General features: G+C 37.4%; 1 protein-coding gene across 1 annotated transcript in view; it reads right to left on the bottom strand.

The window, feature by feature from the left end:
• Positions 1 to 4,156: 4,156 nt before the first annotated feature.
• Positions 4,157 to 18,798, bottom strand: part of LOC130447816 (uncharacterized) — a 66,443-nt gene continuing 51,801 nt past the window's right edge. The window contains exons 3-6 of the mRNA XM_056784847.1: positions 10,168 to 10,504; positions 9,139 to 9,529; positions 4,752 to 5,026; positions 4,157 to 4,687 (exon numbers count right to left, since the gene is read on the bottom strand). Of these exons, the coding sequence (XP_056640825.1) occupies positions 4,157 to 4,687; positions 4,752 to 5,026; positions 9,139 to 9,529; positions 10,168 to 10,504 (1,534 nt within the window). The remainder of the gene's footprint in view (positions 4,688 to 4,751; positions 5,027 to 9,138; positions 9,530 to 10,167; positions 10,505 to 18,798) is intronic.

Genomic DNA, 18,798 nt, shown 5'->3' with positions numbered 1-18,798 from the left:
TTTATGCGGTTTTTTTCTAAAAAACAAAATTAAAAAAGAAGAAATTTCATATATTTTAAGGTTAAATCAGAAATTTTCAGTTACGTAAACAAAACTCGTTATGAAATGGTTGATAACTTTCATAGAAACAGTTAAATACACGCTCTTCGGCTTTTTAGCCACGTAAAAAAACTTATGTCAATTGATACATTTCTACAATAAATTATATTTAAAAAAGCCCTTAGCAGTCGAAAACTTTTCAATTGTAAAAAAGAAGTATATATAAAAAGTGGTAAAAATCTTTTTCTTTTATGGTTCTTAATACAATGTTTATTTAACGAATTATAAATACTCCCAAAAACCTAGTAGAGTGATACGCTTGCGCGAGCAGATATTCACTTATTTATAAACTTTTATTTAAATAAAACGTCGTTGCCAAATTATAAAAAATATCCCAATTCATGAGAATTTTAATCAGAAATATAACAAATTTATTTCTGGTATATTATTGATAGTTCTAATTAATATGTTGTTTAAATGAAATTTTCTATTCTATAACATTTCATTGAAACATATTTTCATCATCAAATTTATACCTTGTATCGGGTAAGTGGCAACAATGCTTTGTGTTTTTAAAAACTGAAAAGGTTATGTTTAGTTGTACGTTTAATTTCGTGTTTTTGATTGTGTTTCATAAGTGATATATGTGAAAAATGACGTCAATTCGTCGGTGTTTTCTGTGTGACTACAAATACGATAAAAAACAGTTTATATTATAATGCAGAGGTAAGTTTAATTATCAACACGTCTCTATGGATTGCATTTGATTTTATTGAGCAGTTGTTTTGTACGTGTCCCCTTGATTAAGAATTGTACTTACTTTTCAAATATATTCATATTTTTACTAATGGAAATTTCAAATAGTTTCGAAAATGATATACCATCAGCAACTGTAAACTGTATGGTTAGATTTTTAATTCATGGTATATATATGTACAAATATAATAGTTTTAGCTCGAACGTATCAAATTACGGTATTTACTTCAACATATATCTTATTATTAACTTTTGATATCAAGCATATTTCTGCTATGAATTATAAATCAAAAGATCTTACAATTATTTCGAGTTTTGTCTAATCTTGATTAATTTCACGATTATTATACGTTAATGCATTTATCATATTTGAAATTATTCTTTACGAATTGGCAACAGAGTTGTTGCTATGTAAAATATATAAACTTTTTAACACTTTCGACTCCAGTTGTTTATATTTCAAAATAACTAGCTATAAAACTATAAAGATCAGAGTTAGAATCTTTAGTATTGTGTGGTGCTTTTCAACGTGTCGTCTTTATTACTTTTTTTTTTGAATTATCACCGTTAACAGAATGTAAAACTTACTAAATTCGGTTTATTTACCGGTTTTTTAAAAATTTTTGTAACACGTGTCTAAAAAATGATATTCCTGTTGGGTAATAAATAAAACGAGTATTTCTGGCCACTTGAACTTATATTTTTAATAGCGTTTAGCGTTAAATAACCTACAAAAATATTGCAATATCATACTAGATTGTCTAATAAAATGGTATTTTAGAGACAAGCGTAGATGCTTCAGTGTTGGCAATCACGCAAAAGTTCAGGATATTTATTATATATTAAAATAACCTGAATATAATTATTTGAAAGCAAAATTACCAACTGACACTAGGATTCCAGGACAAGCATTTAAATACACACTCAACCAACATTTTCTCACATATTTATTAATATAATTGTCACATACGCGCTGGATCGTCCTTAAATCCTTAACAATGTCTAGCACCATTATATAAAACTTTTTGTTGCCCGTATTTTATAAAATTATTGCCCTCGTTTGCCCAACGTATTAAATTATTTTCAACACTACGAAACAATAAATTTCGCGTTTTTAAATGAACTTGCCTTGTTATTAAACAAAAATTTCAATAATTAACGAAACATTTGAAAGTTTGTTTATATATACTTATTGGAAACGTCACTTGTCATTAGGCATTTTTTAGCATTGTTTTCAATTAACATAATTTTGTTTTCCGTTGATGATATGTCTCGTATATATGAACGTTTATCTATGGCGGCTGTCAACTTTATCATTCTTATAAAAAGGTAGAATATAAAGTGTAAGTTAAATGAACTAGTTAACCATTCAATTGAAGATGTTTAGGGGAAATAGGGGCAAATTTCGAAACTTAACTTTCAATAAAAATTAAAGTTCATTTTATATTTAGAAATTTCATTTATTGTCGAAATGTAAAAACGTATTTTTTGGTTAACTTGCATAAATTGAAGTGATCAAGACAATCAGAATTAATTTGAATATCATTTTAGAATATTTTATAGAACTGAGCGGAAAATATGATATTTGAAAATAATATTTGGGGGTAATAGGAGTAAATTTTCATTGAAACCAATATTCATTAGAAAAATTAGGGGAAATGAGGGCAATTAGGTGATCGATGATTTAAATATCAAATATGAATACATCCTATGATTATTTCGTAAAATACGGGCAAAAGATATCATATGATTTGACTAAAATTACTATTCCGAACGAAATAACTTCTTTTTAATGAGGAATTTATAATTTTAGACAAGTCAAAGAAAATTTAGTGACGTTATCTGACATAAATAGAATACCCGAACCAAATTATCCATAAAAAGCGAATTTTTGCAATATACCAAAGAGATCAAGAAAGATAACGTCACTATATATATATTAAAACATAGCTTAATTTAATCGTTTATAAAATTGTTTGAGCTTAAAATATAGCATAAAATAGTTAATGCATAAAATTTGAGAAAAAAAGTTAATCAAAGAGATCCGTCACTTAAAAAAAAAATATAACGAAAAATTATTGATTTATTATTGCACGTGACGACCTTTTTGAAAAACTAAAATAGTTTCGTCTTGTAAGTATAAGTACAGGTAAAAGAATTTCATCCTTTCATTATCATTAATGGAACTTTATTATCGTATTTTTGAATATGTCATTAGCGTAGTTGATTTCGCGGTAAAAACAATGCGCGGTGAATTATTTTCAATATAAACCGGCTACAGATTTTTTCGCGCCAAAAAATATTACAATAGACATTGAAAATTCGAATAAAAAATGTTATTACGATATAGTGAAGGCGCTTGTGTACCATTTTCTCCCCAGACTAATCCATAATTATTCAACTTGTTTTTGAAAGGCGCCACGTGGGATTTAAACTGAGATACGTTATTGAAAATAGTTAATTCTTCAGTTAAAAAGTGTTCCTAAAGAAAAGTTGAACTAAATCGTTAAGAAACTAGGACTAATTCGCGACAAAGTCAAAAATGGACGACAAAGGGAGTGTGGATGCAAGGAATTCTACTACGAAAAGCACCAAATGTAATAAAATATGGAAAAAATGATGGATATACCTGAATTAATACTAAAGGACCCAAGAAATAATTGGAAACCTCTACTGGAACCAATTCGCAAGCTTTAGAATCGCCAAATCAAAGAATATCAACGTCAAAAAGGCAAAACTCTATTGGAAATTCAATGAAATCGGACGTTTTCTCTGTCCAGTTTCATGGAATTCAGTCCAGACAAAGATATGAGTGGTTTTATAGACGAATACTCAAGATTTCCTGGACGGATCGGGTATCAAGTGATCAGACTACAGTAGATCAGCCAAAATATTTGGAAAAACACTTAGAAGGCTAACGTCCTGGCTTGAGAACCTTAATACTTGACCTTGATGGCAATATTCGTTAAGAATCAGGCACCACAAGAGGAATGAAGTGATAATCCTGAAGGCACACAGTTAACCACGACGTAGAGGAAGAGGTCAGGAAGCTAAATGAAGAAGACGGCGACTAGAGAAAGAGGAAAAGTCTTTAGCACTGCAGCTGTTGACTATAATCCCAAGACTATCTGCAGGCCAATTTAGGGATATCCTGGTACTGAAGTACGGCCGTACCATCAGCTTGGAGAAGTGCTAGCTCAAGGCGCTGAATATGAGTAGCAGAACTGGGGTTTTCTGAGATTTCTGAAGAGGTCTCACTGCGAATTCCATAGGTCAGGAAAAAGGCGCGAGATCTTAGGCTAGAATTTGAGAAAATCGTAATAAAGGAATCGATCTAACGACATATTCAAATTTCGATGGTCTAGAATCTGCGAGAATGATTATAAGCGTTGGTATCATACAACTTGCAAAGACTATCGGTGCGGTTGCTACCAAAATGAGACGGTAAACTCACACTAACCGATAAATTGTCGTCTAATTTGTTAACCAGCTTCCTACGTTGCCAGATGAAGGTCCAAGCGGCGATGACGGCTAATTGCGTCGATAAGAAAACGGTCGCCGCCACGATAAGTCCAGCCAAGTTTATACAGAAACCTCCTTCGTTTTGAATATAAACGGCTTCGCTGTCGGACGTTTTGTTGGCGTTTTTATCGAAACCGAATTTATCCGTGATCTGTATGGATTGCACCAATAATAAATCTTCTTGGGCCGAAGTTGTCGAACGACGTCTCCGGCGTTTACCGTACGAAATGACGGAACGTAGTTCGCCGTTCGGCTCTTCTTCGTCGCATTGAACGGGCTCGCAGGTCGGCATGCAAGGAGTCACTAAAGCTCTGAATTGTACCACTTCCGACGAAGGGAATTTGAATGCGTCGAAATGAGAAAGCAAAATCTGGAAATGTGAAATAAATATGTTTATCCCGACGATAAGATGACGGGGTATGGTTTTTACTTACTTTTCCCGTAGATGCGGACTTGTAGATGGGTCCCATGATGAAATGATCGGTGGGGCAACCGTCGGCGTCGATTAAAATAATTTCGCTCGAATCTACGCCGTCCATGGCAACCAATTCTCTAACGAAAATTTCGTACGGACTGTTTTTGTCCATGATTTCGAATTTTAGCGCCAAAGGATCTCCCACTTCGGCCGATTGCATGATATCTTCCCCGTTTCGGTTGGTTATTTTCATCGCCACGTTCGGGGAATCGACGGTTACCTCTTCGGAAAGCGCTGCAAACAAAACACGCAAAAATTTGAACAAATACTTCATAATAGGAAATACACAACCCCGTAAATTGTATGATAAACAACGCTTTCAACTTTTTTTTATTATTTCCCGCTGTATGGGATTCACACGCGGACACCTCGACTCTTTCTTCTCATTTTCTTTTCGCACTTGGTTAAAATTTTATGTTTCCCGCCTTTTGGGAGGTCATATACGACTATAGCTCGATAAATATAAGTTTCGACGAGATGGAGGTTATATAAGCAGCTAAGCGTGGTGTAAAAATGATTTGGCCCGCGCCTGTCGTAACGTTTGATTATTGATTTAGTTGGTTTGCATTTTACGAACGAAAAAGGGAAGAAAGTTTGAAAAAAATTACGATATGTTACTGATGTTTGCTTAAAAATAAGAGACTCAAGTGGTGTTGACTCAAGTGTTAATACAAACGGCGTAGCTAACGCCATCTATAAATAAAAGTTCGTGTGACAAAGATAGTGTTCATAATGAATGAAAAATTGTGACAATATCATTTTTCTTTTTCTTTCGAGACACTTTTTCTATACTGCGCATGCTTGAGAATGCGCAGAACAAAGCTGGAACCTCGGAGGCTAGAGAAATCGTTCTTTAGTCGGAACAGCTTCTAATTATAGAAAGCTTGACAAGTGACATATTATTGTGTCTAAAACAACGAACCCCGTGTATTTAATAGACCACAGAACATATGGAGGCTTCCTTAGTTTACAATTATTTAATAAAAAAAGATTTATAATCTTTAAACTTCGTATTAGTCTTATATTTATTATGAAAATACTTGATTTATCAGTTTTTTTTTATTAAAAAAAAAATGTGGGTACTAGAAGTAATTCAAGTTCAAAATGGCGTCAAACCTCTGAACTGTCTCCAATTTTCCTGAAAATTTAGAATTGAGCTCATTTTACCCTCTATATCAAGATCTACATGATCGCAAGGTGTGCAAATTGTTTTTAAGGGATGAAAATCAACCCTTATCGAAAAATATCAAAATTATAGTTTTTCTTACTTTTTTTCAATTCCATTTTTTTTTCGTTTATGCGGAATAAATATCTTAACGTGTTGTATAATAGAAAATTTATATATTTCGAAGTATCAACCCTTAAAAATCTTTAAAAACTACCCTTCTGATGAAAATAATATGGGAAAAAATATTTTAACGATTTAAAATATTGCAAATTCATTTTTACTGTGAAAATTTCATATCATTTCAATAAAATTTAATTGGTTATTGATTTTCATTATTCAACCCTCAAAAACTACCCCTTTGCAGAGAATTAAATGAAAATAAATGTAATGACTGCCAACTTTTAGATTTTGCATTCTTTTTCGTTAGTTTTTGTCTCTACTTGAAGTAATTTTTAATTGTCTATACCCTGTCAACCCTTAAGAATCACCCCTTTGATAAAAAATTAAAAAAAAAATTTTCTAATGACTGTTAATGTTTTGATTTTGAATTTTTTCGGTATTCGAGTGTATTTTCCAAACACGAAGTAATTTTTCATTCTCTACACCCTAATACCCCTTAAAAACCACCCTTTTACCAAGATTATAAGTAAATCATCTCTTGGTACTCTCAAATGTACCTACAGGCAACTTAGAATCAACAGAAAAAATTTGGGCGCCAAAATTTGAAACTTTTTCATAACCTATAATTAAATTTCAAATTTTTATTTTTTATGTAACTCCGTTAATTTTGAAGATATCACATCCTACAAAAAACCATTTTAAAGGTAATTTTCAGGGCTACAAGATTATGTATGTTAGAAGGGTTTGAGACCCTTCAGATTTTGGCTGCGGATAAGCAAACCTCGCACTATAGTGACAAGATTAATTTGGTTATAACTCCGCCTATTTTTATGTTACAAAAAAAATAAAAATAGCAAAATAATCGTCATAAAAAATGCTTCAATTTGATGCTATTTATTTGTTTTTGTATCTTTCATAATTATGGAAAAAAAATGAGCAAAAAAATTTTTTTTAAAAATCGACAAAAAAGTATTATTTAATGCTGATTTTTTTCAAAATTAGGCATTTCTAATCAGCCAAACTTCTAGATATCGTAAATAATATTCAAAAAAAGTATTTGTTACAAGGAATAAGTTTAATTTTGTTATTCAATGAAATTGTATTAGTTTTAGTGCAATTTCTTTTTTTAAGTTTTAACTATTTTACATCATATCTCACTGAAATTTCAGTCGAAATAACTTTTATTAGTAACCATTGGAAAGGTCTTTTTAAGCTCTTTAAAAAGTATTTTGTGACTTTTTGTTGAAAAATGAACCGTTTTCCCATTATTTGAGGTTAAACGCTCAATTACGTAAAACAAAAACTATTCAAGTATCTATAACTTGCTTTAGGTAGAACATTAAGATCTTGAAATATAACTTAATTTCTTCGTTTTTTTATAAACATCATTTTTGTTCATTACACTTTTTTCGATAAAACGAATAATTACAGAGTTATACGAAAAAAACTATTGAAAAACGCGATTTTTTTGACGAAAAATCAATTGCGAATAACTCAAAAACTATCGATCTGTCGAAAAAACTTTATACGACATTTTTCACTTTAAATAAGCTAATCTTTCGATTTCCGTCAAAATTTCCAATAAACGCCGCATTAACTAATTCGTAGGCGAAATGCTTCAATACCTGGCCTAAAATTAAACGTCAATTCTATTCGATATTAAAGTAACCGCGGAACAGGACGTATCCGTGTTGTGACATCACGACGGGTGGTTACGTGGATAGTAAATCAAAATAGTTTAGTATACGTCGTCTCAAACCCGTAACGCGTCTACAAATAAATTCCCCTGCTTTTAACACGGTTCAAATTTTCCGAACGAAAAACCAGAATTGTCAACGTCGAGTTAACCCCACGATATTTATGTCTACGGAAATACCGTGAACCATCATAAATATTTCTCGTAATAAACGATAATTCAATGTGATTGCGAAATGTCGAACTTGCTATTAAAATGGTTTTATTATACAGTGCGTTGTAGAATTCCTGGAGCGGCCTTATCGACGTATATTTCCATAGTTTTCCTATTCCTCGTCATTTTCCACGTTTCTTTCTCCGATTAAACTATAGATCGATCGATCCAACGTTGATCTATTGATTCGAAACGTAGCATCATTTAAAAGTGTTGTCTACATCTTGTTCTATCCGATTTTGTTTGAATTTCACAGGCCGAAACAATATTTCCAAGTTATCAAACATTGTACGACGCCAAGTGTTGAATCAGTATTGTATCGTGGATGTTTCATCACCTCGATTACTAAACAGATCAACGCCAGGTATCTTCTTAACGTCCACTTTGGACAATCAACTGCACGATTTCCATCTTCGCTGGTACTTTGGTTACAATAGAATCAGTAGAAAACGAACCCAGGTACCACCAGCGACCGACGATTATCAAACTTCCTTGGACCCGAAGCTGATGGAAAGAATTTAACAAAGATTGCTTTGGTATCTGCTGGAGAACAAAGCTTCGAACCCCATGGTGGGTAATAGCCATCGGGAAAAGTAGTTTTAGGGAATCCAAGTCCTGTTTGGACTACAACCGCAGCTCCTTGGAATCTGGTTGCTTGTAATAGCAGCTCTAATTGATTCTAAAGTTCAATATGAACACGAGATCGATAGCGAATCAGTACTGCGAGGGAAAATTGAAAACAGGTACTTTGGTTACAATAGAATCAGTAGAAAACGAACCCAGGTACCACCAGCGACCGACGATTATCAAACTTCCTTGGACCCGAAGCTGATGGAAAGAATTTAACAAAGATTGCTTTGGTATCTGCTGGAGAACAAAGCTTCGAACCCCATGGTGGGTAATAGCCATCGGGAAAAGTAGTTTTAGGGAATCCAAGTCCTTTTTGAACTACAACCGCAGCTCCTTGGAATCTGGTTGCTTGTAATAGCAGCTCTAATTGATTCTAAAGTTCAATATGAACACGAGATCGATAGCGAATCAGTACTGTGAGGGAAAATTGAAAAAAACTTCGAAGAAAGAGTTTAAGGGGTACTTCTCGTCCAGTAGGACGTCGACTAAATCGTCGGGGTGTAGACTGTAAAAACTTACCCGGAGTAATATCACCGACGACTCCCAAATCCACTTCGTTGGTAACGCTTTTATTGGTCAAATCATATTGGCAGGTAACTGCCAATCCCAAATCGCTACTGGTTACGATTTTATCGTGATGTTGAATGACGACGTCGTTGATGTATCTTCCCAAACCGTTTTTCCTAACGTTACATTCTAAATTGTCGTAGGGCATGTTGAGTTCGAATTCCAGACTGTTGTTAACGTCTCTGACGCACGAATTCGGGCTGCCCTTAGCGTAGATTTTACCGTCGAAGAGTTTACTGGTTTGGATACGCGCTATCATGTCTCCGGATCTGCAATCGATGCTGACGTTGTAGCAGGAGCTTAATTCGTATGTAGCTGCTTCCGGTACTTCTAAGTAAGGTTCCTATAAAAGAAATTTGGTTTAAATCATTGGTTGTTGGATAAGCGCTCCGATCCGATCGGAAACAATGGCTACTGCTTACTTTTTCAGTCTTCTTTGATTATTAGGATACTGGGAGAGGTCATGACTTCTCAGTTAGGTTATTTAAGGGATAATCTGATTGAAGACAGTACCAAGATTGAATATACACAGGAAACTGAGCAACTATTGTATTTTGTAGGCTGCAAAACTGACCAAATCTTCAATTTTACCAATATCAACACCATAACCACCAGGTTGGACTTGGTTTTGATGATAGAAGCTTTTACCGTAAGAAAATGATCACTGGAAGAGGCTACACAGACTGCGATTATAAAAAAAATTGAGTTGTAACGAGGACGAGTACAATTATGTGCGGTTTGGTTTACGACGAAGCTACAGGTACTGTGATAAATCCTCTAAAATATATTCTGATGTTAACAACTTACTGATTGGATCAAAAATGATAAAAGATGATAAAAACCTTTGGAATTTCATTTGTGGAATACCTAGCAAGCATTAAAATCAATTCAAAATGCTTCGACAGGTTTATACTTGGTGATTTCTAGCTGGAGTCGTCTACGCAAAATTACAATTTGATTTATATTTCCGGAGTTCGTTACCTGGATATCGGATAGAGTTGCTCTGGAATGATGGCTCAATCTGCATACCATTTCGCCGGTATCGCCGTAATCGTACGAATGACATCTGTAGGGACTGTTCAAACACAATTCCCTGCATTCGTCCGCCGATCCGACGTCTTGGTAAACGGAATCAACGGTTTTCAAAATGCGACCGGATAATTTTTTGAATTCGCATAATTTGGTGGGTTCGTCTATGCAATTGTTCTCCATGTATTCGTAATCGTCCGATGGTTGGAACGCAGTACTACCAGCTACCGTCATACGGTCCATTTTCGATAGTTCGCATATTCCGGAAACGTTGTTGTAATTGGCCGATCTGAAACAAGAACATGACATGAATTGATGAAAACATCAATAAAGTCCACGAATTGGTTATATCTAATCGTAAATTCAAATGGCGTCAGATGGATGAGGTTGTAAAGAGTTTAGAAGACGCAGTGCTTCAACATTTGACCATGAGAAAGCTTTTACTCACAGTCGATGATTTAGAGCGGTGTTTGGACATCATCTGAGCGGACTGCAGCCGATGAACCGGGTTCGAAGCGTCCAAAGACACAACAATTAGCTGGGAAGGTTATGGCTTCAGTATTTTGGGATGCGCATGGTATATTGGGAGAAACCATCAATAGCGAATATTACATAGAGTTTTTGGATGGTTTGAATGCTAAAATCAAGGAAAAACCGACTAATATGTCGAAGGAAAAACCATTTTTTCACCAAGACAATGCACCGATAGTAACGGTGATTGAATTGGAGGAATTACACTTCAAATTGCTTCATCATCCATCGTATAGTCAAGATCTAGTCCCCAGTTCAATTGAAGAGGCAGATATAGAGTTGTTGGATAGTTTGACTGCGAAAAACGTCCTGATATGTCGAAGGAAAAACCATGTTTTCACCAAGACAATGAATCGATTCACAAGGCAACTTCAAATTGACTCCTCATCCAATGTCTGGTCCAGATCTGGTCCTAGTGACTATCCTAGTGGCTATTCGCCAAACTCAAACAATGTTCGCTGATGAGAAATTCAGCTCAAAAGTTAGAATAAATAGTTGAAACTGGAGTCTATTTTGAGGCGAAAGATAAATCTTTCAACAGGCGCGGCATTTAGAAGTTAGAAGTGCATTGGAAAGATTGTATTGCTCTTGAAGGAGATTCCAATAAAATCAAATGTGTTTTAACCAGTAAATTCTGGTAAACTCTAAAGTAAGAACCTTGAAACCGCCACCTCTACATTTTAATTGGTAGATTGCTCTGTTTTGGACTTCATTAGAAAATGATCTACGTACTGGAGGTCTTGTGATTAAAGAATTAAATTGAGAATTCATAGGGACAAAGACAAACTTTTGCAACTTCTTATCGGAGGGAAAATCGAAGGAAAACGTGGTCCTGGCAGATGACATACTTCATGGTTGAAGTATATTCGCGAGTGGATCGGTTTGGACGCTAATAAGAAGGACCAGAGACAGAAATGACTCTGCTGGGGGTAATTGTTAGAAGAGGACACCCAAAAAAAGAAGAAAATCGAGGGAAAACGTGGTCCTGGCAGACGACAGGCTTCATGGTTGAAGTATATTCGCGAGTGGATTGGTTTGGACGCTAATAAGAAGGACCAGAGACAGAAATGACTCTGCTGGGGGAATAGTTAGAAGAGGACACCCAAAAAAAGAAGAAAATCGAAGGAAAATGTGGTCCTGGCAGACGACAGGCTTCATGGTTGAAGTATATTTGCGAGTGGATCGGTTTGGACGCTAATAAGAAGGACCAGAGACAGAAATGACGCTGCTGGGGGTAATTGTTAGAAGAGGACACCCAAAAAAGGAGAAAATCGAAGGAAAATGTGGTCCTGGCAGACGACAGGCTTCATGGTTGAAGTATATTCGCGAGTGGATCGGTTTGGACGCTAATAAGAAGGACCAGAGACAGAAATGACGCTGCTGGGGTAATCGTTAGAAGAGGACACCCAAAAAAGAAGAAAATCGGAGGAAAACGTGGTCCTGGCAGACGACAGGCTTCATGGTTGAAGTATATTCGCGAGTGGATCGGTTTGGACGCTAATAAGAAGGACCAGAGACAGAAATGACTCTGCTGGGGGAATAGTTAGAAGAGGACACCCAAAAAAAGAAGAAAATCGAAGGAAAATGTGGTCCTGGCAGACGACAGGCTTCATGGTTGAAGTATATTCGCGAGTGGATCGGTTTGGACGCTAATAAGAAGGACCAGAGACAGAAATGACGCTGCTGGGGGTAATTGTTAGAAGAGGACACCCAAAAAAGGAGAAAATCGAAGGAAAATGTGGTCCTGGCAGACGACAGGCTTCATGGTTGAAGTATATTCGCGAGTGGATCGGTTTGGACGCTAATAAGAAGGACCAGAGACAGAAATGACGCTGCTGGGGTAATCGTTAGAAGATGACACCCAAAAAAGAAGAAAATCGAAGGAAAACGTGGTCCTGGCAGACGACAGGCTTCATGGTTGAAGTATATTCGCGAGTGGATCGGTTTGGACGCTAATAAGAAGGACCAGAGACAGAAATGACTCTGCTGGGGGAATAGTTAGAAGAGGACACCCAAAAAAAGAAGAAAATCGAGGGAAAACGTGGTCCTGGCAGACGACAGGCTTCATGGTTGAAGTATATTCGCGAGTGGATCGGTTTGGACGCTAATAAGAAGGACCAGAGACAGAAATGACGCTGCTGGGGGTAATTGTTAGAAGAGGACACCCAAAAAAGGAGAAAATCGAAGGAAAATGTGGTCCTGGCAGACGACAGGCTTCATGGTTGAAGTATATTCGCGAGTGGATCGGTTTGGACGCTAATAAGAAGGACCAGAGACAGAAATGACTCTGCTGGGGGAATAGTTAGAAGAGGACACCCAAAAAAAGAAGAAAATCGAGGGAAAACGTGGTCCTGGCAGACGACAGGCTTCATGGTTGAAGTATATTCGTGAGTGGATCGGTTTGGACGCTAATAAGAAGGACCAGAGACAGAAATGACTCTGCTGGGGTAATCGTTAGAAGAGGACACCCAAAAAAGAAGAAAATCGAAGGAAAACGTGGTCCTGGCAGACGACAGGCTTCATGGTTGAAGTATATTTGCGAGTGGATCGGTTTGGACGCTAATAAGAAGGACCAGAGACAGAAATGACGCTGCTGGGGGTAATAGTTAAAAGAGGACATCTAAAGAAGAAGAAAAACCTAGAAACGAGGGGCCATATGAGGAAATTTATCCTATACTACAGCTTTGTTTTCACGTCAACTATCTACTCCCGAATTTTTCGTCTTTGAACACTCTGTATACGTAGAAATTATAATGGAAATTAAAAAAAAAAAACGCCGATGGGTTTTTGTCGCTGTTGTCGATCTCTTGATAAAGTGGATGAATTACTCGGTATTTTAGATAGACGTTGAGAAATTACTTTAATATAAAAATAATTGCGATTTTATGCAGTTGTCTTGCATGGAAAGCAGAGCTGCCAACTGTAACAATGAGACAAGCCGATTGTGAGATCCGTAAGTTAAGAGAGCGCATCTATTGAAGAGTGACATCGGCGGCCAAAACGTTGTCCGTCTCGTGTCGTTTGTATTAAATACATTTCGATACATAAACGCAGAACCGGATTCGAACAAACTCGAAAAACGAATTCCAAAGTAAAAAACGGAAAAGAAATTGCGCAAAAAATAAAATTACTTGACTTAAGACAAGTTACTGGGTCCAAAGGCTCAAGGTGCGGGAATCAACCTTACAAAACAGGTCGGAAAAACCAGAGAGAGAAATTGTGACTCTTGAAGAAGACACTCATTCATTAACTACTATATCAGCACCGATTTAGGAAGTTCCAGACAAAGACCTAACCTTAACAACTGCAACATCTTTTTGTGATCTTTCTAAGGCTTTCGATTGTATTAATCATCATGAACAAGTACCACGGTTTCAGTGGATCACCAACGGAAGTCAGCCTGTTAAGATTGATCCAACGATGTCTTCTTGCGAGCCAATAGAATGTGGAGTGCTACAAGGTTCAGCACTAGGCTCTATTTAGTTATTGAGTCGCGTCTCCGATATATCCTTACCTTTAAACAGAGCAGATAAAAATCGAATAGAGGCTTTCGAGTATCATGGACAGAACCAAGAACAAGAAATTGGTCCACGTACAAGGTTGCTAACCAGAATAAACGCCCAAGGCTCCAACTTAAAAAGGAGACCGCATCGTGTCGAAAAGATTGCAAAGGATGAGCAAACATGGAAAAAACTGTGTCACTTCACCATTTGAAGGATAATGGAATCAGAAGGAGAGGCTGTTGGGTTGCTGTCTGCCTTGGTAGGAACTAGACATGGAGAACGTCTGAATTCGCAGGATCTATCTCAGTATATTCGTTATTTTGACATGGATCTTGTCGTCACCAAATAAGGAAGATGTCTTAGCAAGATTTTTGGTCTCAAACCTACGTCTTTTAACCTCTCGCAAACTCACATTGGTTTAGTTTTGATCTAGTATCATTATTGAGATGAAAATATGTTATATCCAGATGTTTCCAGTGGAAATTAGTATCAAACTACCTATTGTGACCTTGACGGGACGCTATAGTGAAATTTTCAGTTTCTTAACACCTCGGAATGTGTTCTTTTGGTGGTGGTGGCTCAAACCGAAGAGTAATATCTGTATCTCACTAAGAAACAATCTAATTGTTGATGCAAATATTTTTTCCATCATCAAATCGTGTATTTACAATTCGTTTTTTCGCTCACGATAGATAGATAACGATAGGAGTCGTTTAATATAAAAATTTGGTTGAAATTAAACTTGTCTTGTATTACCTAGGAGCTAATAAAGATACGTGTCTTCGAGCCTTTCCTGTCTCGACCTTACGAGAAAGTGAAAATTTCCTTTTTAGACTCACAACAACTGACAGATTCAAGTCGAATGAATAAACGAATGAATAATAATCGTCGATTGAACAAAGTTTTAGATACAACTATGAGTAACTACGGATTCGATCTCTTCTAAACTAATCAATAAACGTCCAGACAGATGGCGAATATAGAAAATTAATATTTTATTGTGTACAGTCGGATTGGATGGAAAAAAAAGTTTATTGTATAACTCACGTGTTGATAAATGGTTTTGTAGTTAACTCTGTTAGACATCTGTTCCTTCAGACATCTAATTACGCACTTCAAATAGATATTTTGCGAATTGTATGGAATCATACCGGGTGTTGAGATAAGTTTGGACATAAAATATCATCATTACCGTTTGTTGGGTGTTGAGGTTTGGAGCACTTGGTCGAATTAGCTAAGAATGCCTCACAAATACTTTTTAAACTGCAACTGCAACACTGCAACAGCTTCTAATCCTCTAAAATGCCCAGGCGCTTCTTCAATCGTCACATTTTCTCTGTTCCCTGGCAGAAGGATTTAGGTAGTGTTCGAAAAATGAGCTACAGATTCTCCTCCACCGGCTCTTGGTGTTTCTACGTCAACGCAAGTCAATGATCTCGTTGGGAGGTACCCAGAATTGCAACACTTGATGGAACAACGAATTGCTGACGAGAGAAGGAGTTTCGTGAAGAACCATTCGCTTCCTGGATCTATCTTGCAGCGAATATGAAGAGGAGTGCTTCTAGGTCTTCAAAGAACCGCCAAAATTACTTGCGCAAAACTTGGGTGTTGAGGTTTGGAGCAATATGTACTGGCATAATCACGACAGCTTCACAAATACTTTTTAAACTGCAACTGCAACACTGCAACAGCTTCTAATCCTCTAAAATGCCCAGGCGCTTCTTCAATCGTCACATTTTCTCTGTTCCCTGGCAGAAGGATTTAGGTAGTGTTCGAAAAATGAGCTACAGATTCTCCTCCACCGGCTCTTGGTGTTTCTACGTCGACGCAAGTCAATGATCTCGTTGGGAGGTACCCAGAATTGCAACACTTGATGGAACAACGAATTGCTGACGAGAGAAGGAGTTTCGTGAAGAACCATTCGCTTCCTGGATCTATCTTGCAGCGAATATGAAGAGGAGTGCTTCTAGGTCTTCAAAGAACCGCCAAAATTACTTGCGCAAAACTTGGGTGTTGAGGTTTGGAGCAATATGTACTGGCATAATCACGACAGCTTCACAAATACTTTTTAAACTGCAACTGCAACACTGCAACAGCTTCTAATCCTCTAAAATGCCCAGGCGCTTCTTCAATCGTCACATTTTCTCTGTTCCCTGGCAGAAGGATTTAGGTAGTGTCCGAAAAATGAGCTACAGATTCTCCTCCACCGGCTCTTGGTGTTTCTACGTCGACGCAAGTCAATGATCTCGTTGGGAGGTACCCAGAATTGCAACACTTGATGGAACAACGAATTGCTGACGAGAGAAGGGGTTTCTTGAAGAACCATTCGCTTCATGGATCTATCTTGCAGCGAATATGAAGAGGAGTGCTTCTAGGTCTTCAAAGAACCGCCAAAATTACTTGCGCAAAACTTGGGTGTTGAGGTTTGGAGCAATATGTACTGGCATAATCACGACAGCTTCACAAATACTTTTTAAACTGCAACTGCAACACTGCAACAGCTTCTAATCCTCTAAAATGCCCAGGCGCTTCTTCAATCGTCACATTTTCTCTGTTCCCTGGCAGAAGGATTTAGGTAGTGTCCGAAAAATGAGCTACAGATTCTCCTCCACCGGCTCTTGGTGTTTCTACGTCGACGCAAGTCAATGATCTCGTTGGGAGGTACCCAGAATTGCAACACTTGATGGAACAACGAATTGCTGACGAGAGAAGGGGTTTCTTGAAGAACCATTCGCTTCATGGATCTATCTTGCAGCGAATATGAAGAGGAGTGCTTCTAGGTCTTCAAAGAACCGCCAAAATTACTTGCGCAAAACTTGGGTGTTGAGGTTTGGAGCAATATGTACTGGCATAATCACGACAGCTTCACAAATACTTTTTAAACTGCAACTGCAACACTGCAACAGCTTCTAATCCTCTAAAATGCCCAGGCGCTTCTTCAATCGTCACATTTTCTCTGTTCCCTGGCAGAAGGATTTAGGTAGTGTTCGAAAAATGAGCTACAGATTCTCCTCCACCGGCTCTTGGTGTTTCTACGTCAACGCAAGTCAATGATCTCGTTGGGAGGTACCCAGAATTGCAACACTTGATGGAACAACGAATTGCTGACGAGAGAAGGAGTTTCGTGAAGAACCATTCGCTTCCTGGATCTATCTTGCAGCGAATATGAAGAGGAGTGCTTCTAGGTCTTCAAAGAACCGCCAAAATTACTTGCGCAAAACTTGGGTGTTGAGGTTTGGAGCAATATGTACTGGCATAATCACGACAGCTTCACAAATACTTTTTAAACTGCAACTGCAACACTGCAACAGCTTCTAATCCTCTAAAATGCCCAGGCGCTTCTTCAATCGTCACATTTTCTCTGTTCCCTGGCAGAAGGATTTAGGTAGTGTCCGAAAAATGAGCTACAGATTCTCCTCCACCGGCTCTTGGTGTTTCTACGGCGACGCAAGTCAAAGATCTCGTTGGGAGGTACCCAGAATTGCAACACTTGATGGAACAACGAATTGCTGACGAGAGAAGGAGTTTCGTGAAGAACCATTCGCTTCCTGGATCTATCTTGCAGCGAATATGAAGAGGAGTGCTTCTAGGTCTTCAAAGAACCGCCAAAATTACTTGCGCAAAACTTGGGTGTTGAGGTTTGGAGCAATATGTACTGGCATAATCACGACAGCTTCACAAATACTTTTTAAACTGCAACTGCAACACTGCAACAGCTTCTAATCCTCTAAAATGCCCAGGCGCTTCTTCAATCGTCACATTTTCTCTGTTCCCTGGCAGAAGGATTTAGGTAGTGTTCGAAAAATGAGCTACAGATTCTCCTCCACCGGCTCTTGGTGTTTCTACGGCGACGCAAGTCAAAGATCTCGTTGGGAGGTACCCAGAATTGCAACACTTGATGGAACAACGAATTGCTGACGAGAGAAGGAGTTTCGTGAAGAACCATTCGCTTCCTGGATCTGTCTTGCAGCGAATATGAAGAGGAGTGCTTCTAGGTCTTCAAAGAACCGCCAAAATTACTTGCGCAAAACTTGGGTGTTGAGGTTTGGAGCAATATGTACTGGCATAATCACGACAGCTTCACAAATACTTTTTAAACTGCAACTGCAACACTGCAACAGCTTCTAATCCTCTAAAATGCCCAGGCGCTTCTTCAATCGTCACATTTTCTCTGTTCCCTGGCAGAAGGATTTAGGTAGTGTTCGAAAAATGAGCTACAGATTCTCCTCCACCGGCTCTTGGTGTTTCTACGTCAACGCAAGTCAATGATCTCGTTGGGAGGTACCCAGAATTGCAACACTTGATGGAACAACGAATTGCTGACGAGAGAAGGAGTTTCGTGAAGAACCATTCGCTTCCTGGATCTATCTTGCAGCGAATATGAAGAGGAGTGCTTCTAGGTCTTCAAAGAACCGCCAAAATTACTTGCGCAAAACTTGGGTGTTGAGGTTTGGAGCAATATGTACTGGCATAATCACGACAGCTTCACAAATACTTTTTAAACTGCAACTGCAACACTGCAACAGCTTCTAATCCTCTAAAATGCCCA

The sequence above is a fragment of the Diorhabda sublineata genome, chromosome 8 (assembly GCF_026230105.1).
Source record: "Diorhabda sublineata isolate icDioSubl1.1 chromosome 8, icDioSubl1.1, whole genome shotgun sequence".
Classification (NCBI taxonomy): domain Eukaryota; kingdom Metazoa; phylum Arthropoda; class Insecta; order Coleoptera; family Chrysomelidae; genus Diorhabda; species Diorhabda sublineata.
This window is presented reverse-complemented; position numbering and strand designations above follow the sequence as displayed.